This window comes from Oryx dammah, unplaced genomic scaffold (assembly GCF_014754425.2).
Source record: "Oryx dammah isolate SB20612 unplaced genomic scaffold, SCBI_Odam_1.1 HiC_scaffold_13, whole genome shotgun sequence".
Taxonomy (NCBI): Eukaryota; Metazoa; Chordata; class Mammalia; order Artiodactyla; family Bovidae; genus Oryx; species Oryx dammah.
This window is the reverse complement of record NW_024070197.1, coordinates 1,329,304-1,352,753: the sequence shown is the minus strand read 5'-3', so window position 1 is coordinate 1,352,753 and position 23,450 is coordinate 1,329,304. Positions and strand designations below refer to the sequence as shown.

At 48.5% G+C, this 23,450-nt stretch overlaps 1 protein-coding gene across 3 annotated transcripts in view; it reads left to right on the top strand.

Moving 5' to 3' along the window:
* The first annotated feature begins 15,386 nt into the window (after window positions 1–15,386).
* Window positions 15,387–23,450, top strand: part of ZNF805 (zinc finger protein 805) — a 67,456-nt gene continuing 59,392 nt past the window's right edge. The window contains exons 1-2 of one of the 3 annotated variants that reach the window (XM_040251743.1): window positions 15,387–15,760; window positions 17,486–17,612. In XM_040251743.1, the coding sequence (XP_040107677.1) occupies window positions 15,734–15,760; window positions 17,486–17,612 (154 nt within the window). In that variant the 5' untranslated portion in view covers window positions 15,387–15,733. Of the gene's footprint in view, window positions 15,761–16,140; window positions 17,172–17,485; window positions 17,613–23,450 lie in introns of those variants that run through there. The other 2 variants (XM_040251744.1, XM_040251742.1) reach the window with 2 other exon arrangements.

Genomic DNA, 23,450 nt, shown 5'->3' with positions numbered 1-23,450 from the left:
CTTGGATGCAGTCTCAAAAACGACAGAATGATCTCTGTTCGTCTCTAAGGCAAACCATTCAATATCACAGTTATCCAAGTCTATGCCCCAACGAGTAACACTGAAGAAACTGAAGTTGAACGGTTTTATGAAGACCTACAAGACCTTTTAGAACTAACACCCCAAAAAGATGTCCTTTTCATTATAGGGGACTGGAATGCAAAAGTAGGAAGTCAAGAAACACCTGGAGTAACAGGCAAATTTGGTCTTGGAATGCGGAATGAAGCAGGGCAAAGACTAATAGAGTTTTGCCAAGAAAACGCACTGGTCATAGCAAACACTCTCTTCCAACAACACAAGAGAAGACTCTACACATGGACATCACCAGATGGTCAACACCGACATCAGATTGATTATATTCTTTGCAGCCAAAGATGGAGAAGCTCTATACAGTCAACAAAAACAAGACCAGGAGCTGACTGTGGCTCAGATCATGAACTCCTTATTACCAAATTCAGACTCAAATTGAAGAAAGTAGGGAAAACCGCTAGACCATTCAGGTATGACCTAAATCAAATCCCTTATGATTATACAGTGGAAGTGAGAACTAGATTTAAGGGCCTAGATCTGATAGATAGAGTGCCTGATGAACTATGGACAGAGGTTCATGACATTGTACAGGAGACAGGGATCAAGACCATCCCCATGGAAAAGAAATGCAAAACAGCAAAATGGCTGTCTGGGGAGGCCTTACAAATAGCTGTGAAAAGGAGAGAGGCAAAAAGCAAAGGAGAAAAGGAAAGATATGAGCATCTGAATGCAGAGTTCCAAAGAATAGCAAGAAGAGATAAGAAAGCCTTCTTCAGTGATCAGTGCAAAGAAATAGAGGAAAACAACAGAATGGGAAAGACTAGAGATCTCTTCAAGAAAATTAGAGATACCAAGGGAACATTTCATGCAAAGATGGGCTCGAAAAAGGACAGAAATGGTCTGGACCTAACAGAAGCAGAAGATATTAAGAAGAGGTGGCAAGAATACACGGAAGAACTGTACAAAAAGATCTTAATGACCCAGATAATCATGATGGTGTGATTACTCATCTAGAGCCAGACATCTTGGAATGTGAAGTCAAGTGGGCCTTAGAAAGCATCACTACGAACAAAGCTAGTGGAGGTGATGGAATTCCAGTTGAGCTGTTTCAAATCCTGAAAGATGATGCTGTGAAAGTGCTGCACTCAATATGCCAGCAAATTTGGAAAACTCAGCAATGGCCACAGGACTGGAAAAGGTCAGTTTTCATTCCAATCCCAAAGAAAGGCAATGCCAAAGAATGCTCAAACTACTGCACAATTGCACTCATCTGACATGCTAGTAAAGTAATGCTCAAAATTCTCCAAGGCAGGCTTCAGCAATACGTGAACCGTGAACTCCCTGATGTTCAAGCTGGTTTTAGAAAAGGCAGAGGAACCAGAGATCAAATTGCCAACATCCACTGGATCATGGAAAAAGCAAGAGAGTTCCAGAAAAACATCTATTTCTGCTTTATTGACTATGCCAAAGCCTTTAACTGTGTGGATCACAATAAGCTGTGGGGAATTCTGAGAGAGATGGGAATACCAGACCACCTGACCTGCCTCTTGAGAAATCTGTATACAGGTCAGGAAGCAACGGTTAGAACTGGACATGGAACAACAGACTGGTTCCAAATAGGAAAAGGAGTACGTCAAGGCTGTATATTGTCACCCTGCTTGTTTAACTTCTATGCAGAGTACATCATGAGAAACGCTGGGCTGGAAGAAACACAAGCTGGAATCAAGATTGCCGGGAGAAATATCAAGAACCTCAGATATGCAGATGACACCACCCTTATGGCAAAAAGTGACAAGGAACTAAAGAGCCTCTTGATGAAAGTGAAAGAGGAGAGCGGAAAAAGTTGGCTTAAAGCTCAACATTCAGAAAATGAAGATCATGGCATCCGGTCCCATCACTTCATGGGAAATAGATGGGGAAACAGTGGAAACAGTGTCAGACTTTATCTTTCTGGGCTCCAAAATCACTGCAGATGGTGACTGCAGCCATGAAATTAAAAGACGCTTACTCCTTGGAAGAAAAGTTATGATCAACCTAGATAGCATATTCAAAAGCAGAGACATTACTTTGCCGACTAAGGTCCATCTAGTCAAGGCTATGGTTTTTCCTGTGGTCATATATGGATGTGAGCGTTGGACTGTGAAGAAGGCTGAGCGCCGAAGAATTGATGCTTTTGAACTGTGGTGTTGGAGAAGACTCTTGAGAGTCCCTTGGACTGCAAGGAGATCCAACCAGTCCATTCTGAAGGAGATCAGCCCTGGGATTTCTTTGGAAGGAATGATGCTGAAGCTGAAACTCCAGTACTTTGGCCACCTTATGCGAAGAGTTGACTCATTGGAAAAGACTCTGATGCTGGGAGGGATTGGGGGCAGGAGGAGAAGGGGACGATGGAGGATGAGATGGCTGGATGACATCACGGACTCGATGGACGTGAGTCTGAGTGAACTCCAGGAGTTGGTGATGGACAGGGAGGCCTGGCGTGCTGCGACTCATGGGGTGGCAAAGAGTCGGACACGACTGAGCGACTGACCTGAACTGAAACTAAATAAGATGAAAGGGAAAGTTACTGAATGCTAGAGGTTCGTTTGGAGCTGGACTCATACAAAGAGGAAACCTAGAGATTCTGAGCTGCTTTGGTTGACACCTCACAGAAAAGAGCCTGCTGGATTGTACGGTAGTTCTATTTTTCTTTTTTGAGGAGCCTCCGCACCGGTCTCCCAGGTGGCGCTAGTGGTAAAGAGCCCGCCGGCCAGTGCAGGAGACGCAGCGCCAAGGGCTCCATCCCGGGGTCAAGATCCCCTGGAGAAGGAAACGGCAGCCCTCTCTAGTACTTCTTGCCTGAAAAATTCCACAGACAGAGGAGCCTGGTGGACTCCAATCCATGGGGTCGCAAAGAGTCGGACACAATTGAGTGGCTAAACAACAACAGTAGGTAGTTTTAACCCCAAATCCATTTCTTTGTAATGGATTACAAAGAATAATTTGTAATTCTAACCCCCAATACATCTCCATGACATTTTTCAGAATGCTGTTTTGTAGTAAGCTGAAGCAACTGAACACCCATTGCTAGGAGAATGGACAAGTAAAACCTGGTATATTCCGGTAATGGAATTTTACACATAAGACGAAGTAATGAGGGAAAAAATGACGGAGAAATAAGCTAGGTAGAGCAGGAGGGTTGGAGAAGAGAAAATGAACCAGAAGCAGATGAGGTCTTAGACCTCCAAGTGGGCAGATTATATGGGACCTCTCGAGGCCATGTGCTTTGACCCTTAGTATGGTGGGGCTTCCCAGGTGGATCCAGGTGCATTCCCTGGGTCAGGAAGATCCCATGGAGAAAGGAATGGTGACCCACTCCAGTATTCTTGCCTGGGAAATCCCATGGACAGAGGAGGCTGGCAGGCTACAGTGGTGGGGTCGCAGAGTGGGACACGACTGAGCGATCTTGGCGGGCCAGTAGTGAGAAGAGTTGATCAGACAGTTTGACAAGATCACACAGGCTACAGAGTTGAAAATAGATTGAATCAGGGCCAGGATGGGAGCAGAGAGATCAATTCTTGCCATAATCCGGCGACGATGGTTTATGTTTCAGGGTTTTGTTAAAGCCAACAGAATTCTCTGCCTGGTTAGGTGTAGCTTATGAATTCCCTGGCAAGAACACTGCGCGGATGGCCATTCCTTCCTCCAGGGGATCTTCCCTTCCCAGGGACCAAACCCAGGTCTCCTGCTTTGCAGGCAAACTCCTTACCATCTGAGCCGCCCGGGAAGCCCTTTGAGAGAAAGACAAGGTCAAGAAGGCCGAGGTTTGGGCCACAAACAGGTGATATTTGGTGAGCAAGGAGAATGGGAGGAGGGAGAATTGGGGTCTGAACATAAGAAGTTCTGTCTGGGACATGTTGATTTTGAGATACCTATTACAGATGAGCAGGCAGTTAGATGCACAGAGCTGAAGTTCAGGAGACAAGTTCAGTCTGGAGAGAGAAATCTGAAAGCTACTTCGGTTCCAAAAACGTACTGATCTCAGGACTTTGTGATGACCCCCATCATTTCCTTGGGTTTCCCAGGTGACGCTAATGGTAAAGAACCCGGCTGCCAATAAGAGATGTGGGTTCCATCCCTGGGTAGGGAAGATCCCCTGGAGAAGGAAATGGCAACCCGCTCCAGGATTCTTGCCTGGAGAATCCCATGGGCAGAGGACCCCGGCGGGCTACAGCCCAGGTGGTTGCAAATAGTCGGACACGCCTGAAGCAACTTCACACAGCACGTAGTTCCTCTTCTTCTTCCCATCAGCTCTCCCTTCCATCTCCCTTCTCGAAACAACACTCTGTATTGTTCGGTCGTTTTCACCCTCCTGTATTGTCTGCTTCTTGCGTGCCTCCATCTTTCTGAAATTCCCGATGCTCAGATGCAGAGAAAACGGCATGCTTTCATATTACATGAGGGCCGATTTTCTCTTACCTAGCAGTTATTTAAACGCTTGAAAAATGGACTCCCATACCTTCTCATAAGCTCAGTATGTTTTCAGTCCAATTTCCCTCCCCCTCCCCACTAACCAAGGAAAAGAGCACAGCAGTCTCAAGTGTGAGGAACTTACTGTCTGAAGGACTGTCTTGACCCATCTGCAAGAGAGCTCCAAAGTCTGTTTCCAGCAGAAGGCATGTAAGCAGCACTCGCTAGGCTGGCTTTTATATGAGCAGTCTATTTGGCCCCACCCATTTACTTAAGTATAAACCCATCTAATCCAGCAAGGACTAGATAGGATCTTTTCTTCCTTTGAATGAATTATTTATTTACTTATTTTTATTTTTTGGCTGTGCCCCTTGGCATGTGGGATCGTAGCTGCCTGAACGGGAGTCAGACCCATGCCCCCTGCATTTGAAGCAAGGTGTTTTAATCCCTGGACCACCAGGGAGGTCCCCCGAGATTGAATTATTTATACCAACATCTATACCTGAACAAGTGCATTTTTGAGTAGTATTGCACTTACGCATTTTTCCCCCCAATGTTTGTTATGTACATATTATTCACTTCGAAATTGCTTTTTCATATTCTGCACTTATCTTTTAAAGTGGTGAAGTCGCTCAGTCATGTCTGACTCTTCACAACTCCATGGACCGTAGCCTCCCAGGCTCTTCCATCCATGAGATTCTCCAGGCAAGAATACTGGAGTGGGTTGCCGTTTCCTTCTCCAGGAGATCTCCCCGACCCAGGGATTGGGCCCAGGTCTCCTGCTTTGTAGGCAGACGCATTGTAGGCAGATGGTAAGTCTGAGCCACCAGGGCTCTAGGTACATAAGACACAATAAGCACTGCCTTTATCAGGACTCCAGTCATATTCAACTCAATGTGAAAAGCTACTGGAGAGAGACGTGTCTGTTCTCAGTAGCAAAGATCCTTCTGGGACGGTTGCCTTTTTTTATTTAATTAATAACTAGCAGCAGGATTGAAGTGAGGTAAAGTCACCAAGTTGTATCTGACTCTTTTCACTGGAGTGGGTGGCTATTTCCTTCTCCAGGGGATCTTCCCGACCCAGGGATCGAACCCAGGTCTCTTTCCCACATTGTAGGCGACGCTTTGCCACCTGAGCCCCTAGGGAAGTCAAGCAGCAGGATTAGGGTGAGGCAAATGAGGCTCTCACTTCTAGGGAGCAGTATTTAAGGGAGGGATGCTAGCTTTGTTCTGTGGTCAAGACAAATGATATTTGGATGCAGTACTTAAAAAATTACAATGAATTGCAAAAAGTCCATGTTTTCAAAATGTAAGAATTGTAGATAAGGACTTCCCTGGAGGTCCAGTGGTTAAGACCTTGCCTTGCAGTGCAGGGGCCATGGGTTCCAGCCCTGATCAGGGAACTAAGCTCCCACATGCCACTGGGTGTGGCAAAAAAAAAGAAAAAACTGTAAATAAAACCAGGATCCTATCCAGTACTGTCAGGAGTTATGCAACTGAGGGCACATGTGCTGGGACTAAAAGGAGCTCTCCTTTGCAATTTCTTCTCTAGGGCATCGGTCAGTTCTGAGGGAAGCTGACAAGTCCTTTTAATTTTTTATAGTTGGCATCCACAGTAGTGCAAAAGGGAGAAACTTTTATTACTCATATATGTTTGTGTGATTCAGGAGGAGTCAAAGAGCCAGGTGACACCAGTGAGGAGGACGAGCGCTGTAGGTAGCGCGCTCGGGAGCCGTCCTGCGCTGTCGGTGGGACTGTAAGTTGGCACAGCCACTGTGGAAAACAGTATGGAGGTTCCTTAAAAGACCAAAAATAGAGTGGCCTTTGCTGTTGCTCGGTCACTCAGCTGTGTGAGACTCTGTGACCCCATGGACTGTAGCACACCAGGCTTCCCTGTCCATCACTATCTCCTGGAGTTTGCTCAAACTCATATCCGTTGAGTCAATGATGCCATCCAACTATCTCATCCTTTCTCGCCCCCTTCTCCTGCTCTCGATCTTTCCTAGCATCAGGGTCTTTCCCAATGAGTGGCCACGGTATTGGAACGTCAGCTTTATCATCAGTATTTCCAATGAATATTCAGTTGATTTCCTTCAGGATTGATTGGTTTGATCTCCTTTCAGTCCAAGGGATTCTCAAGAGTCTCCTCCAGCAACACAATTCAAAAGCATCAATTCTTCGGCACTCAGCCTTCTTTATGGTCTACCTCTCACATCCATGCATGATTACTGGAAAAACCGTAGCTTTGACTGTACAGACCTGTGTCAGCAAAGAGATGTCTTTGCTTTTGAATATCCTGTCTAGGTTTGTCATAGCCTCTTTTCCAAGATGCAAGAGCCTTTTAATTTCATGGCTGCAGTCACCATGAAATTGAGTTACCTTATGACCCAGCAATCCCATCCCTGGGCATAGACGCAGAGAGTCATAATTCAGAAAATTCGTGCACCCCAATGTTCATAGCAGCACTGTTTACAATAGCCAGTCATTCTTTCCTGGTTCTCAGATCTCCCCTTATTGGCTGATGAACCTAAGTTATGTTGGGCGGCTAAACTCCTCTCTGGAAAAGTAGCTTATCCTTGAAACTTAGTTTCAAGAAGAGGTACCTGGGTTATGCTAAATTGAAAGACTGGGAAGCCTTGCTGGAAAGTCTCCCTAACCCAAAATCTAATTCATTGCCTCATTAAAAAAAACTAACTATTTATTTCTTTATTTTTGGCTGCACTGGGTCTTCGTTGCTGGAGGGCTTTTCTCTAGTTGCCCCGAGTGGGGGCTGCTCTCTAGCTGTGGCGTTCAGGCGTCTCTTCTTACAGAGCACAGGCTCCAGGCATGCAGGCTTCAGTAGCATCTGCAGAGGCACGTGGACTCCAGAGCACAGTCTCAGTAGTTGTGGCTCACAGGCTTAGTAGCTCCACAGCATATGGGATCTTCCCAGATCAGGGGTCAAACCTGTGTCTCCTGCATCGGCAGGTGAATTCTTTACCACTGAGCCACGAGAGAAGCCGTCATCACATCTTTAAGCCTCTTCTAGGGCTTCTCAAGGATAAAGACAAATCTTCAAAGTCTTTCCCACAAATAAGAAAGCTTTAGTCATCTGAGCAAGCAGATTTAACTTACTCCAACTGTTCTTTATAAACTAGTAAGTTTACATTGTAATACCTGATTCACCCCCAAGTGTCAAAGCCATGAAATCTCTAGGTTTGCCTGTTTATATGTCTGTGCACACATTATACCTTTGATAAAAGTCTCTACCTCTAGATAAGGTTTATCAAAATTAAATTTAGAGAAGAGCTCTATTTAATTGACTTAAAAGGTCAATGCTTAAAATTAATTATTTTTTAAATGTGAAAGAAGCTGGCTAAAATGAATTTCAGGTTCATGTGATCTAAGAAAAGTCCGATTTTTTTCTTTCTTTCCTGTTTTTTTTTTTTGGCTGTGTGGGCTCTTTGCTGCCTTGCGGGCTCCTCTAGCTGAGGCGTGAGGTCTTAGCTGCCCTGTGGTATGTGGGCTCCTCAATCCCCCAGCAGTGACGGAGCCCGCTTCCCTGCATTGGAAGTCCCCATGGCATAGGATTTAAAGCAAGTGTGAATCCAGCCAGTGCATGGAGCAGGAAGCTGAGGTGGAATAAAGCAGAAAGCAGTAAAAGAGCACGAGGACTTTTGAGACTATGGGGCCAAGGTAGTCAGATGTTTCGTAGAGAAGACATCCTCTTACGTTGTCTGTTCCTTCCATTGTGTGTCACTTTTCTGTTGCTGTGTAAATGCTCTCACGCCTGTGTGGCTGAAGACAACGCGCACCAATTACTTCACACTTTTAGTGGATCAGGAGCTTGGTCATGGCTTAGCTGAGTTGTCTGCTTCAAGGTCTTCCAAGATTGTGCTCAAGTTGTCAGTGAGGACCAAAGTCTCAATGAAGACTGGATTGAGAAACAAGCCACTTCAAAACTCATTCGGGTTATGGCTAGAATTCATTTTCTTGTGGTTGTAGGACTGAAGGCTTTAGCTTCTTGTCGTCTGTTGGTGAAGGTCACCCTCAGCTCATACAAGCTGCCTGCGCTTTCTTATCTTGTGAGCCTGCCAACATGGTCACTTGCTTCCTCAAGCCTGCAGAGGAGAGACAGAATCTAGAAAGATAGGTCTAACCCTGTACACATAATCACACATATCCCACGACCTTTGGTGTATTCTGTATGTCTAGAAGCAAGTTACAGATGTGGCCCCAAATTGAGGAGAGAGGTCGTACAAGGGCTAGAACATCAAGAGGCAAGGCTTTTGAGGCCCACACTGGTTATATACAGACGTATATCTGTATAGATATCTATATAGACGTAGATATATTTGTGTGTGTAATGATTTAAATGGACTGCAAGGAGATCCAACCAGTCCATTCTGAAGGAGATCGGTCCTGGATGTTCTTTGGAGGGAATGATGCTAAAGCTGAAGCTCCAATACTTTGGCCACCTCATGCGAAGAGTTGACTCATTGGAAAAGACTCTGATGCTGGGAGGGATTGGGGGCAGGAGGAGAAGAGGACGACCGAGGATGAGATGGGTGGACGGCATCACGGACTCGATGGACGTGAGTCTGAGTGAACTCTGGGAGTTGGTGATGGACAGGGAGGCCTGGCGTGCTGCGATTCATAGGGTCGCAAAGAGTCGGACACAGCTGAGCAACTGAACTGAACTGAACTGAACTGAATGATTTAAAAATTACAGGATATTAAAAAAATTATTTTCTTTTATTTTTGACCACACTGGGTCTTCACTGCTGCGTGTGGTTCTCTCCTGTGTGGGGAGCGGGGGCTAGCCTTCGCTGCAGTGTGCGGCCTTCTCTTACTGTGGTGCACAGGCTCCAGAGCACACAGGTTCACTAGTCGTGGCACACAGGCTTGGTTGACCCGCAGCATGTGGGATCTTCCCGGACAAGGGATTGAACCCAGGTCCCCGAGTTGGCAGGCAGATGCTTAACCACTGAACTTCCGGCGAAGTCCGGGACATTTTTAAGAATAGCACAGAGAAACTCCATAGAGCCTTTTTTTAAATTTTATACTCCATAGAGCCTTAATGCAGATTTATCCACCAACCTTCTCTCACATTTGCAGCAGCATTGTCATTCTCTCTTTCCTTCCCGTTATCCATCAATTAGTATTTGCGTAAACCGTTTGAGAACATTACACTTACTGTCTCTTTCTCCTTAAATATTTGTTTGTGTTTTTTTTTGGGGGGGGAGGCAAAACATTATCTCACACAGCCAGAGGGAAATTTCCAATATCAGAGAATTTAACATTAAATCAATAGATGCATATGGCTTATGTTACATTCATCATATATAATCCATCATATGCACTGTTGCTGTGGTTGCTGTTCAGTTGCTAAGTCGTGTCTGACTCTTTGTGACCCCACGGACTGCAGCACACCGGGTGCCCCTGTCCCCCACTATCTCCCAGAGTTTTCTCAAATTCATGTTCATTGAGTCAGTGATGCTATCTATCAAATGTAACATCATCTATCAAACAATGGATCAGTACCAGATTTGATCTGGTTAGGCAGAAGTTTGTTTTCTTTGGGGATTTAAGTATTGTCTTAGGTAATATGTATGAGTGCCAAATTGAGAAGGGGTGGGATATGATTGCTTGTTTTCTGTGTAAACTGGACTGGGTTATGCTACTCAGTTATTAGATCCAATACTAATCTGGGTGTTGCTGTGAAGGTATTTTGTTGATGTGCTCAGCATCTGCAATCAGTTAGTCAACTGATTATCCAGTCTTTTAAGAATTTTATTTTGATTGAGTCTTCCTTATCTAATCAGTTGAGAGGAAAAGTAAGGTTTCCCTGAGGAAAAAATTCCGCTTCAAGCCTGCAGCATTAGTTCTGACTGCAGTTTCCAACCTGTTCTTTACCCAGTGGATTTTGGACTTGCCAGGCCCCACAACTGCATAACCCAATTCCTTGAAATAAATCTCTCACGTTGTTCAGTTGCCAAGTCGTGTTTGACTCTCTGCAATCCCATGGACTGCAGCAGGCCACGCCTCCCTGTCGTTCACCATCTCCCGGAGTTTGTTCAAGCCCATGTCCATTGAGTCAGTTACGTTATCTAACCATTTCATTCTCTGTCACCCACTTTTCCTCGTGCCCTCAATCTTTCCCAGAATCACAATCTTTTCCAATGAGTCAGCTCTTTGTATCAGGTGGCCAAAGTATTGCAGCTTCAGCTTCAGCATCAGTCCTTCCAATGAATATTCAAGGTTGATTTCCTTTTGGATTGACTGGTTTGATCTCCTTGCTGTTCAAGGGACTCTCCAGAGTCTTCTGTAGCACCACAATTCAAGAGCGTCAGCTATTTCACACTCAGCTTTCTTTGTGGTCCAACTCTCATATCCCTTCATGACTACTGGAAAAACCATAGCTTTGACTATATGGACCTTTGTTGGCAAAGTGCTGTCTCTATTTTTTAATGCACTGTCTGGGTTTGCCATAGCTTTCCTCCCAAGGAGCAAGTGCGTTTGAGTTTCATGGTGAAGTCACCACCTACAGTGATTTTGGAGCCCAAGAAAATAAAACCTGTCACTGCTTCCACTTCTCTCTTCTTAAAAAAAAAAAAAATTAAAATCCCTTAGGGGCATTTTATGCACTCTCTGAGTCCATTTCTCCATCTGTTCAGTTCAGCTGAGTTCAGTCGCTCAGTCGGGTCTGACTCTTTGCGACCCCATGAATCGCAGCACGCCAGGCCTCCCTGTCTATCACCAACTCCCAGAGTTCACTCAGACTCACGTCCATCGAGTCCGTGATGCCATCCACCCATCTCATTCTCGGTCGTCCCCTTCTCCTCCTGCCCCCAATCCCTCCCAGCATCAAAGTCTTTTCCAATGAGTCATTTCTTTGCATGAGGTGGCCAAAGTACTGGAGTTTCAGCTTTAGCATCAGTCCTTTCAAAGAAATCCCAGGGTTGATCTCCTTCAGAGTGGACTGGTTGGATCTCCTTGCAGTCCAAGGGACTCTCAAGAGTCTTCTCCAACACCACAGTTCAAAAGCATCAATTCTTCGGCGCTCAGCCTTCTTCACAGTCCAAATCTGACATCCATACGTGACCACTGGAAAAACCATAGCCTTATGCACCCTCAAATCATGAAAAATGTACTTTATTCTTTCAGCTCCACATTTATGGGGGGAAAATCAGCAATGGTGACTTCTCAGATTGCTTAGTCTACCTCTTGGTGGACACGGGACGCTCTAACACGAGCTTGTTATTTTCCTGTCATCGATTGCTTGGGTCTAGTATTCACACTCTGGTCATTTTCTTCTGTCTTCACTCATTCCCTTGACAGTCTCATCTAACCATGACTTGAAATGATAGTGTAAGGTAACAACTTTGAAATTTATATATGCAGGCTTGAACTCTCTCTTAATGTTCAATCATAGGTTGAAATGCCTAAGTGACACATACTTTGTCGTCTGATAAACGTTTCAAAATGATCATGTTAAAAACTGGAGTCTTTGTCTTCCCGGGTGGCTCAGTGGTAAAGAATCCACCTGCCAATGCAGGAGACATGGGTTCAATCCCTGATCTAGGAAGATCCCATATGCTGAGGAGCAACTAAGCCCGTCAGCCACAACTACTGAGCCTGTGCTCTAGAGCTGGGAGCTGCAACTATTGAGTCCACGTGCTGCAACGAAGCCCGTGTGCTCTAGAGCCTGCACTCCACAATAAGAGAAGCCACGGCCACAAGAAGCTCGCATACTACAAATAGAGAGCAGCCCCCACTTGCCACAACCAGAGAAAAACCGTGCACAGCAGCAAAGACCCAGGGCAGCCAAAAAAAACCCCAAACATGGAGTCTTCATTTTCCCCCCAGGTCTCTTCAACTTGTGGCTTTCAGGGGATGGAAAATCCATTCTTCAGGTGATCTAGGTCAACTATATATGAAGGAGATTCAGGGTAGAAGAAGACCCAGGGGAGTGCAGTAAGGCATGTGTGCCGTGCATCAAGATGGGACTTCTGGTTTCCTTGTCAAGGTAATTTTTTTTTTTTTGCCCGTACTAGATTGAGTTTATTTATTTATTACTGTCTTTTAAAAAAATTATTTATTTTAGTTGGAGGCTAATTACTTTACAATATTATAGTGGTTTTTGCCATACATTGATATGAATCAACCATGGGTTTACATGTATTCCCCATCCTGAACCCCCCTCCTACCTCTCTCCCCATCCCATTCCTCTGGGTCATCCCAGTGCACCAGCCCCAAGCATCCTGTCTCATGCATCAAACCTGGACTGGTGATCTGTTTCACATATGATAATATACATGTTTCAATGCTATTCTCTCAGATCATCCCACTCTTGCCTTCTCCCACAGAGTCCAAAAGACTGTTCTATATATCTGTGTCTCTTTTGCTGTCTCGCATACAGGGTTATCGTTACCATCTTTCTAAAAAAATCTGTTCCCTCAGAATGCTACCAAGCCAAACTCGGGTTCACTCACGCCATGCACAGCAAAGCCAACCGACACCGGGTTGTGGTGAAAGTACAGCGTTTATCGCAGGGCGCCAACCAAGGAGAATGGGGAACTCACACTCAAAAGACCTGAACACCTCGATGACTTCAGGCGAGGGTTTTTATTAAAAAACATATTTATTGCTAATTAGTTAATTAGTATATGGCTGCACTGGGTCTTTCTGTGGCACACAGGCTCTTCACTGCTACGCTCAGGCTTTCTCTAGTGGCAGAGACTGCGGGCTACCCTTGAGTTGTGGTGCTTCTCTTGTTGCTGACCAGAGGCCCTGGAGCATGAGGGCTTCGGTAGTTGTGGTGCGTGGGCTTAGTTGCCCTGCAGCATGTGGGATCTTAGTTCTCAGACCAGGGGATCGACCCCATGTCTACTGCACTGGCAGGCAGATTCCTAACCCCTGGACCACCAGGGAAAGTCCCCAGGCAAGGGTTTTTAAAGACAGTGTTAAGGGAGAGGGTCCCAGGATGCATGATCAGCTCATGGAGAATTTTCTGATTGTTTGATGCTGAGGTAGCAGGATGGTGTTTCAGGAATTTCACCATCAATCTTCTGATTCCAAGCAGTCTGTGGCCTATGTGTTTGAGGTCAGCAGTTTCCACCTGGTGGGAATTTGGTTTCTATATAAAAAAAAAACACTTAAAATGTGCTTCAGACATTGTTAACTGTCTTCCTCGAGGAGAGCTAAGCTCTTATGACCCCATCCTACAGATTGATGTATTGCTTAAGTTATTTTCTCCTTCTGTTTGACTGCCTCTTCTTTGTTCGAATTGTTGCCTCTTAAAATGATTAACTGTTGGAGCCCACCGTTTGGAAATCAGGGAGGCCAAGTCAACTAAAGCTGTTGCCACAAACAAGAAGTAAGGACACAGAGAGGCGTGGTGGTGGAGGAGGCTCCACGTGGTACTGCTAGGTTTTGAGAAGAGGCTCTTGGGAATTCGCTGGTGGTCCAGTGGTTATGATTTTGGACGCACACAGTAGTAAGTGGCAGTGAATAGTAGCTGGAAGCAAGGTCTTAGTTTTCCGGACCAGGAGTCCTAACCACTGGACCACGGGGGCCAGCAGTTAGGGCTTGAGTCCCTAGTCCTTGCCTGCCTAGTCAAGAATGAATTCAGACAAGGAGGCAGAAAGTAAAGTGTAAAAGTTTATTGAAAAATACATTCAGAAAGGTGCATGGGAAAACTTAAGAGTCATGACTTTGGGAAGTTTAAATCCTTTACAAGGGGGCAGCTTTCTGGGTCTTTGTCTTCCTTCTGGCCAATCATCTTGCTTTGTACCCCACTCCTGGCTAAATTGTCTCAGGGCCCTGCCCTGGGTGCACACACACACACATACACCTCAGCCAAGACGGATCTTGAAGTGAAGGCTTCTGGAAGGAGACTCATTATGGCCTGGTGTTATCCCCTGACTTTTGACCCCAAGGAGCCTTTCTGCTCACATGCAGTGTCTCCTTTGTCCCAAAAAAGAACACTTGACCCAAACAGGGTTTTGCCCCTTTGTCTTTGCCATGACTATTATCTTAAGGCATTTATAAGAGCTTCCCCGATGGTAAAGAATCTGCCTGCAATGCTGGAGACGCCAGAGACAAGGGTTGGGTCCTGCAACCCACTCCAGTATTCTTGTTTGGGAAAATCCCATGGACAGACAAGCCTGCTGGGCTACAGTCCATGGGGTCGCACAGAACTAAACACAGTGTACAAGAAACAAAGACTGGCTATTTACCCTGTTTCTGTTACTTCCATTTTTGAAGGGCAAACAGGGGGCTGATTTTAAATGCCTTGACTGGAGTCCACCTACATCTTGTCTCTGGAAATGCAAACAGGAGGCTAGCTGTAAACGTCTAACCTTTAGCCCATCTAACCTCTACCTCAATTAGGACCCCGAGTTTCCACTGCAGGGATGCGGGTTCCATCCCTGGTCGGGAAACTAAGAGCCCACAAGCCTCGCTGGGTAACAAAAAAAAAAAAAAAAAGAGAGAGACAGAGAGAGAGGATCCAGGAAGGAGCAGTGGGGTAAGGAAAACCACTGGGCCAGCTGCAAGCCCAGGTCACAGCCCCCCACCCTTTGCACTTGGCCCCACCGAGGGCGAATGTCCCAGCACTCCTAGCCTCAGTTTCCCTGGGTCACTGCACGGACTCTCTCGCCCCCGGCCCCTCGTCCACCCGACTTGAATCCAGTATGAAGAAGCATGTCTAGGCTGGCCTCAGCTTCTCGTGTGGAGGAATACCCGGCTGGTGACTTCGCGGGTCTAGCGGAGACTATCTTACCCAGAGGCTATGCGCCTGAGGTGGGCGCTGGCCAATGACGTAGGGGCGTTTCCTGAGGCGTGGGCGGGACTTCCGGTTTCTCTCTGCGGGCGCCATTTGCCTGGAGGGTTCGCTCCCGGCAGGATTCGACGGGCGGAGTCCTGGGCCCGCGCGGCTCCCTTGGCCTTTCGTGGGGCCGGAGCAGAGGGGTGCGGATCCCTTTCGAGCCTTTGAACGGGCCGTGAGTCCCTAGACGGTGGCGTGCCCTGGTCGCCCGCCGGCCCGCGGCCTCTGCGGGCCTCAGCAGCAGCCCTGGTCTCCGCGTTCGCGAGGGCGGCGCCCGGCTCTGGGGCGGCTTGTTCGCGGAGGGCGGCGGTCAGCCGAGGTCGCCCGGCCCAGGCGGGCGGAGACGAGGGTCAGCGGGCCGCCCCGGGCTCGCCTCTCCCAGGCGGCCTGGACCGCAGCTCCCATCATGGCGGCGCCGACCCACCGGACCCAGGTGAGCGGACGGCAGTGGCGGTACCGCTCATCTTGGAGGGCAGAGGCGGTTCCGGCAGGCACCCCGGCTGTGTCCGCGCGGCCGTCGGCTCTGGTGTGTGGAGCCGCTTTGCCACTTAACGTATTCCCGGGCTTGAAAGCTGCTGGGCTCTGGCAGGGGCCCAGAAGTTGTAGAGAAGTGACTGTTGCTTCCTCAAGGTTGTTGTTCAGTCGCTCAGTCACGTCCGACTCTCGCGACCCTGTGGACTGTAGCCCGCCAGGCTCCCCTGTCCATGGGCTGCTTTTTTTTTTTTTTTTTTTAACCGCTGAGCCACCTGATGAACCCCCATCGTACTTGGTAAATCCCTAAGGCTACCGTGTGCTGCGAGGATACACCCAGGCCCGCCCCCCGCACTCCCCGCCGCCTCTGGTGTTACTCCACCTGGTGGCCTTGGGCGTTGGAGGGCGAGACGAGTGCACCGACAGTCGAGGTACAGAAGGCCCACGAGGTTGCCATGGTTCCTCCCAGATGCTGAGACTTGTCTTGAGTGGGCGAGATCCTGTGGGCCGTTGGCGAGTGCTGCACTCACTTTCAGCCAGGTCAGCCGTGGTGGCCAGTCTCATGGCCAAAGCGAGCGTTAGCCTCGGCCATTTGTGCTCCCTGGTCTGAAGTAGTCTTGGCACGGGGTGAGTTTTGGCAAGGACCAGGATGAAAGAGGCTAAACGGTTCACTGTGGAATCTCCCTGGGAATCTGGGGACCCAGGAGGGGCTGAGGAGTTGGTCCAGACCCTGCCGTTACCCAGGTAGATCCGATCCACCCCTTCAGGAGTTTCTCGCGGGAGGTCTGTGATGAAGGCTCTGCTCCTCTGCCTGTGTTCACAGAAATATTTTCAGGCATGATGAAATGGATTTAACAGCAAACATTTGCTGTAAATGCCTCACTGCCTCCTCGCTAGGTGTTCACTTTGGTGAAAGAATGTCACGTTACACTGTTAGACCCGGAATTAACACTGGCCTGTGGTAAAAATCTTGCCTTTGGTTTGTAGGACACACGATTGGGTGGATTGGTGGCGCTCCCTTAGCCTCAGGGCATTGTCTGGCGTGGAGGTGATGAGAGATTTACTCAGAGCCTGTGGGAAAATCAAGGAAAATACCAAAGCCAACGGACTGTTGAATAATTTTCTAAAACTCACGACTGTTATTGGTGAAGTGTCATTGGTAATACTGTCATTGTATTGATCCAGAAACGGAGGCTCAGAGAGATGAAGTGATTGATGTCTCCAAGGTAACACAGCCGGCAAGTGTCGGGTTTCAAGAGTTTGGATGCAAACCACGGGAGACTGACCAAAGAACTGGGGACTTTTAGTCGCTTTAACCAGGATGTGAAGCCCTCAGCATGGGTCAGGCAGTTAGCAGGACCAGGGAGGCGCAGGTACTGCTGCTGTTACCATTATTGACACTGTTCCTGCCATTCTGTGCTCATTTCTCTGATGGCGTAGAGCCCTGTCTGCATTTCACAGCCCACACGTCACTTCCGTCGTCTTGTGTGACTGCCCAGTGGTCCCGCGTAGGAGACTTCCCTTACAGACTTCATAATACGCCACTGCATTGTGTCCAGAACATCGTTCACCTCCGCTCCAGCCCAGCCAGGTCCCGCCCTCAGGAGATGCCCCATAATTAGGGTCTTGATCTCTCTGCATCTTTACCAGCCTTTTAGAAATGAGCTCTGCTACCTCTGCTTGACAGGTGTCTGTGACCTTTGATGACGTGGCTGTGACCTTCACCCAGGAGGAGTGGGGGCATCTGGAGCCGGCCCAGAGGACCCTGTACCAGGAGGTGATGCTGGAGACGTGCAGGCTCCTGATGTCTCTGGGTAAGGCCTCTCAGTCAGCCATGCGGGCCGCCTGCCACTTCCCTGCAGGCACACTCTAGCTCCATGCCGAGCTGATCCAGAAGCCTACCCGCCCTACAGCTTCACTCATGTTTGAGATTCATCTCTTCCTGCCTGCTATCTCAGTGCCACCTTGGGCAAGAAAGACCCCTTTGGCTCTCATAAAGTGGTGGAAGGAAATGAATGTTCAGCAGAACCCAAAGGCAGCATCTCCAGTCGGGCCACACGGGACTGAGATAGGAGAACCAGGATTCTACCCTGGCTTCTGGGGCTCCCGGCCTGGCTTCTTTCTCTGGCTTTGCTCCCGTCCCTGTTTTTCAGAATGGTTTCTGCACCCCAGCGAGTTTGGCAGGAGTGACCACCCCAACCCTTGCTCTCCAAGGCTCTCAGATGCCTTCTTTCCACTTCTTCGTATGTTTCTATTGTTGCTTTTTCTCTGCTGCAGGGCTCAGGGTGGGGGTGGGGGTGTCCGTGAGGCGGAAGTGACCACCTGAGCCTCTCAGCCCAGGGCCCAGCACAGACCGGCCTCTGTCTGAGGTTCCTGTTTCACATGCCAGAGAGGGAGCGGACCGAATGAGACCGGTTCCCAGGCGTCCCCCTACAGCCGAGTGCACAGGATGTGGGTGACAGGCTGGTCTCCAGGAAGAGGGTGTGCAGCCGGGGCCCCAGGAGGCCTTTGCCTTCAGTGCCAGCAGGTCCTGTCTAACCGCAGGGTCTCAGTCAGGGGGCTTCTCTGTCCTCCTGCGCCTTCACGGGTGTCTCATGTTCACCCAGTCTCGGCCGGGATCGTCTGCTGGTCCGAGAAGGAGAAGCTGGGAGAGGAGTGCGTCTCGGCATGTGGCGGTTTTGTGCCCAAGAGACATCGGGCAGCGTCTGCAGCCGCATCTGCCCGTCACCTGTGGGGGTGGGTGGTCCCGGGGTCTGGTGATGAGTCCAGAGATACCCCTCAGCACCAGAGGGTGGACACAGCCCCGCTCAGCCGAGGATGACCCAGTCCGCACGGGCCGGAGAGCCACAGTGGAGAAACAGCAGCTCGGGGACGGTCCCCTCAGGCCGCTCAGTTTGAGGGAAAGGAGGGCTGTAAAGCCAGGGCTTCGGTGAGACAGGCCTGTTCTTAGAGACCTGGGATTGTGTTCTGTGTCAGTGAGAGGAGGTTGAACAAACTCAGGAAAAGCTTGACATTTAGATATTTTATAACAAAATTAAACAAAAAGGCCCACCATCGAGCCCCGATCCCTCCACCCGGCTCTCCAGGCTCTCCCCGAGCTGGCGGCTCCGGTCACACTGGCGTCTTGCTGTTTCCGCACACCCTTGACATATTTGCCTCAGGCCTCTGAGGTGCTGTTCCGCTTTCCTGGTGGGTGCTCTTGGGCATTTCGGCTTTTCTTGCGGCCCTCTTCTCCGCACCTTCCTGGTGGAAAGCTGGAGTGGGTAGTGGGGAGGCACCTTTGGGAAGCGGGTGCCACTCTCTCCAGAGATTTAGAAGGTTAATTAGAGGAAACAAGTGCCTCGTGAGGGAAGCCATAATCTCCATTCGTTTTTAAAATGTCACAGGTGGTAGCATCGTCTACCAGGTCTTCCCTTTGGCAGGTTGAGGAGCATACCAGGATCGTAGACAGCAGCTCAGGAACATGATTGTGTAGATAGAATCCCTCGTAGAAAGCCAAAAGCTTCCAGATCTGATTTCTGTCGTAGGAGAGGCAGTTCATAGGTATCCACTAGAGTGAGAGTTTTAGTGTCCCCGGTGAGGTCATCTTCATTGATGGGCCGTGGGTATGCGCTCCACTTGATGACGACCTCGGTGTTTGCTTGTTTGTTTGAAACAGTGACTCACTAGGAGGGTTCAGGTCTCTGAGTTATAAACCATCGACAGTACCGAGACCAGTATCAGAACAGCAGTTCTCAGAGTGGCACAGGGCTCTTATTCAAAGTTTGGTTTGGTTGGTTTTGGAGTTCAGGCCAGATGGATCCCATATCAGATGAGCAGCTGCCCGGGCCCTGAGGCAGTCCCTGGTCAGTGTGTCCCCGGGCGTGTGCTCCCTCAGTCTCCCCTCCGGCCTCATGGGATGATGGCAAGCTCCGTGCGTAACCCCAGGGAGGGCAGTGAGTGGCCTCCTGGAGACCCAGTCTCGGTGTGCGGAGAGGGGAGCCACGGTCCCCTCAGTGTAGCAAAGGGCAGTGGGCGCTCTTCAAGTTGGTGTGTGACGTAAGTAGGCCAAGGAACCTTGAATTAAGGCGATGGGGTGAGATAGAAGCTTATTTGGGGATTTATTTGTCAGACTAGAATTTGAAAAGGAGTTGTTATTATTATTAGGAAATTATTATTCTTTAAACCAGCTATTTGGGGCCGTGAAGCTCAGCTGAATGGCTCTCTCCAGAGCCCAGCGTTGTGTAGTTTGTGAAGTGAAATGTGTATCTTGGTCACTGTCAGTAAGGTCTGTCGCTCCAGAGGGACTCAGGAGCGTCCTGGCGAGGCTTGCGTGGTCACCTTTATAAATGTAGGGACGTGTGCCTTTGACTTACTTTTGTGATACCTGTGAGACAAGAGGTTCTTTTACCGTGAAGGAGGCAGTTTTGAAGCGACGGCCTGACAGTTGATAATGAAGATGAGGCCGCTGGCTGATCAGGGCCTCTGGTACTAAGATGACTCCCTGAATAGGCCACACAGTGCTTCTTAGGTCCCATTTTTCACTGGGACATTTCTGGCTCCAGGGTAGAAAGCAGCAGCCTTCTGCTGAGCTGAAGCATGTGTGATGGACAGCAGACTCGGGGACTCCCGCAGCGGTTCACTCACTCAATCACAAGGAGCTCCCTGGGTAGCCGAGGCCCATCGGGAGGGGTGACCCCTCCAGCACCACGGCATCTGGCAAGGCGCTGAGGACAGGAGAAGCCACCGCTGCCTCCGAGTAGAATGTGTCAGAAGGCCTAGGGTCCATGCCATCCTGTCCTGAGCCCTCGATAGCTGTGCTGAGCTTGGGCTGTGCTGTTTTCGTGACCCAGAACGTGATGGGCAGCTGGGTGTGGAGGTCAGAGGTCCAGGTCTGAGAGAGCCTTTGTTGTCAGGAGAGTCTTGTGTGTGGCTCGTGGTGGTCTGGACAGCATGTCGCAGCAGGCTCAGGGCACAGTCTGGGCATCTCATGGCCCTGGTCTGTGCTTCAGAAACTCCAGGAGCTGTGCGAAGAGGTCATCAAAGCCCTTTAGTGAAGGAGTCTCTGAGGGCGCTAGTGGGACTGGCTTTCCAGCAGTATTGTGAGCAGATTTTAAGAGCCTTTGTTGGAGGGAGGCCCGTTTAAGGTGGGCTGATTTATAAGAATCAGCATCAGGGAGAGGAAGTAAAATTTGTAACCGAGGACTACATGGCCACCAAAGCCACACTAAGTGGGAATGTTTCTAAGACTGGCCCCCGAGGTTTACCAGATGCTGGGCCTGCCGGCCGTCCTGTGTCAGATAGCATCTCCTTAGAGGGCTGTGGGCGGTGTAACGGCGCCTGCGCTCCTGCAGAGAAGCGGTGCAGCTGGGGTCTCCGCGACCGAGGGTGTGGGTGTTGGCAGCCTGGGAGAGGAGTTCTGTTTCCCTTCAGAGTGAAGGCAGACCAGGCTGTGAGGCTGTCAAAACAGACACCAAACAGAGCACCTTAGCCTAGTCTGTCAGGCCAGGTAATTACTGGCTTCTGATAATGCTGGGTTTGGGGTGTGTGGATCTTGTTCATCAGCTCAGTGGTTAAACAGCTTTCTTTTCATAGTTTCTGGAGGCTGGATGGCCCAGTTCAGTTTCTGATAAGGGTCTCTTGCTGACCGCCTGCTGGGAGTCCTTACCTGACCTTTGCTCTTGCTTGGAGGGACTTCCTCTTCCTCTTCAAAGAGTACCAGTCCTACCAGATCAGGGCCCTACCGCATAACCTCGTTTCACCTTCATTACCTCTTTAAAGGCCCTAAGTCCAAATCGGATCACACTGGGGCCTAGAGGGTAACACATTGAGCTTAGGGGAACACAGTTCAGTCCATGACAGGAACCCTAAAGCTGGGTGGAACCACAGAATGAAGGTTGCAGTAACTTACAGTGAGCGGCCCTGCGTCTTTTCAGGTTTAAGAACAGGCACAGTTGGGCTCAGATGGAGCAGCGGTGGGGATCATCACCCCTTGATGAAATAGGTCTTACATGTGAGGTTTGCTCCCTGATATTTCCTTTTCAACTTACATTGGGCTGGATAATTATTTTCACTCAGGTGTGTGGGGTCCCATTTCATCAAGTCAGTTAATTTGTAAGTGCCAGAAATTCATTTTAATTATGTATTATGTCAGAGCATCAATGCCCAATGTGGGGTACTTTTAGAACAGTGGGTACTTGGCCTATAGGAAGTTCAGGCGAAGCTGTAGAGTTAAAGGGAGACATGCCCGTTTTTCCTCGAGTTACTTTTTAAGATGGCAGAGTACAGTGTTTCACTTCAGGGGTATTCCCAGGTACGACTGTGATTTGAGCCACATATTAAGTTCATGAAGTTTCGTCTGTTGGTGCAGTTTAACAAATTCTGAAGATAATTCAAAAACTTGTGTTGTAGGATCAGACAAACCAGTTTGTGCCTTGTTATGTTTCAGTAATATAAACTTTTAAAATACATTCAGTTATGTTATTCATATATAATTTACTACATAAGTTTTAGTATAAAATTTTTGGATTTCCAGTTGGGTCCAACTATTAACTGTGCTCTAATTTAGTTATGTATTGTATATTATTTCGTTAAATGTTTTACTCTCTCCTTGTTATTTAGGGTTTTGATTTGGTTTTTGTTGTTACTACGTTTGAATCAGTACCAGTCCAGAACCAGTATTGTGTTTGCTAGACCTGGCATTTGCTTGGTATATAAGGTTTAAAGTGTGTGCCGTCCCTCCCTCCCTTTTTCCTTTTTGGGCTTTTATTCTTTTAAAGCCCTGGTTTTTAGTTTTAGTCTATCTCCTGTCGGGGAGGGGCTTGGGCCTCTAAGCTCAGCCTCTCCCTGGCATGGCCCTGGTGCATGGCATGATATTAGTCCCTTCCTCTTCCTCTCCACTCCTCTTTTACCCTCCAAACAAAAAGAAAAAAATTTTTTTTGGTCACCTTTCTGTCCCCGACCGATATTCTTTCACTTGGGTGTTTTCCTGGTGGGCTCCTACAGTCCCAAGTGGCGAGTCTGTTAGTGGCGGCCTCGCTTTCTAGGGAGGGGCTGGGGCTCGTGCCTCCAGACAGCAGTGGTGCGGCCTTTGGGCATCTGTTCCGCAGGAGCGCCCAGACCCACGGCAGGGCTTGTACAGTCTGGAGTAAGCTGGGTTGAGTGCCTCTCCCCACCTGCCCCCAGACTTCAGTGAGGTTGGCTCAGTTGGTCACAGTTGCATCTTTGAGGGGACTTTGGCCTGGTGCAGCACCAGTTACCTGGTTGCCCCTGGGTCACCAACCCAGAAGCTTGGTGTGTCAACCATAGAGAGACCAACTAACGAGATGAGTCTCTTCTCAGATCAGGTGGCAGCTAGGGGCTCACAGCCCTTGCAGACTTGGCCTGTCACAGCTTCAGACTTCAGAACTTCGCTTGGGATCCTAAAAAAGACTTACATCAATGAGGTCATCATACCTTATTTTGACTGAAGAGTCAATTCAAATATGTGAGTTCTTTAAATTATTCCATCAGTTTATTGCCATTTTAAATAATGTACTGCCTTTAAATTGCTTGGCATAATCCCTGTGATATGGTTATACCCTGTACAAATTAATTTTCACTTATAGTTAAGATTAAAAGTTGACAGTGATGTGGTGGCTTGGTTAAGCACCTGGACTCGACTCCTCCAAGGT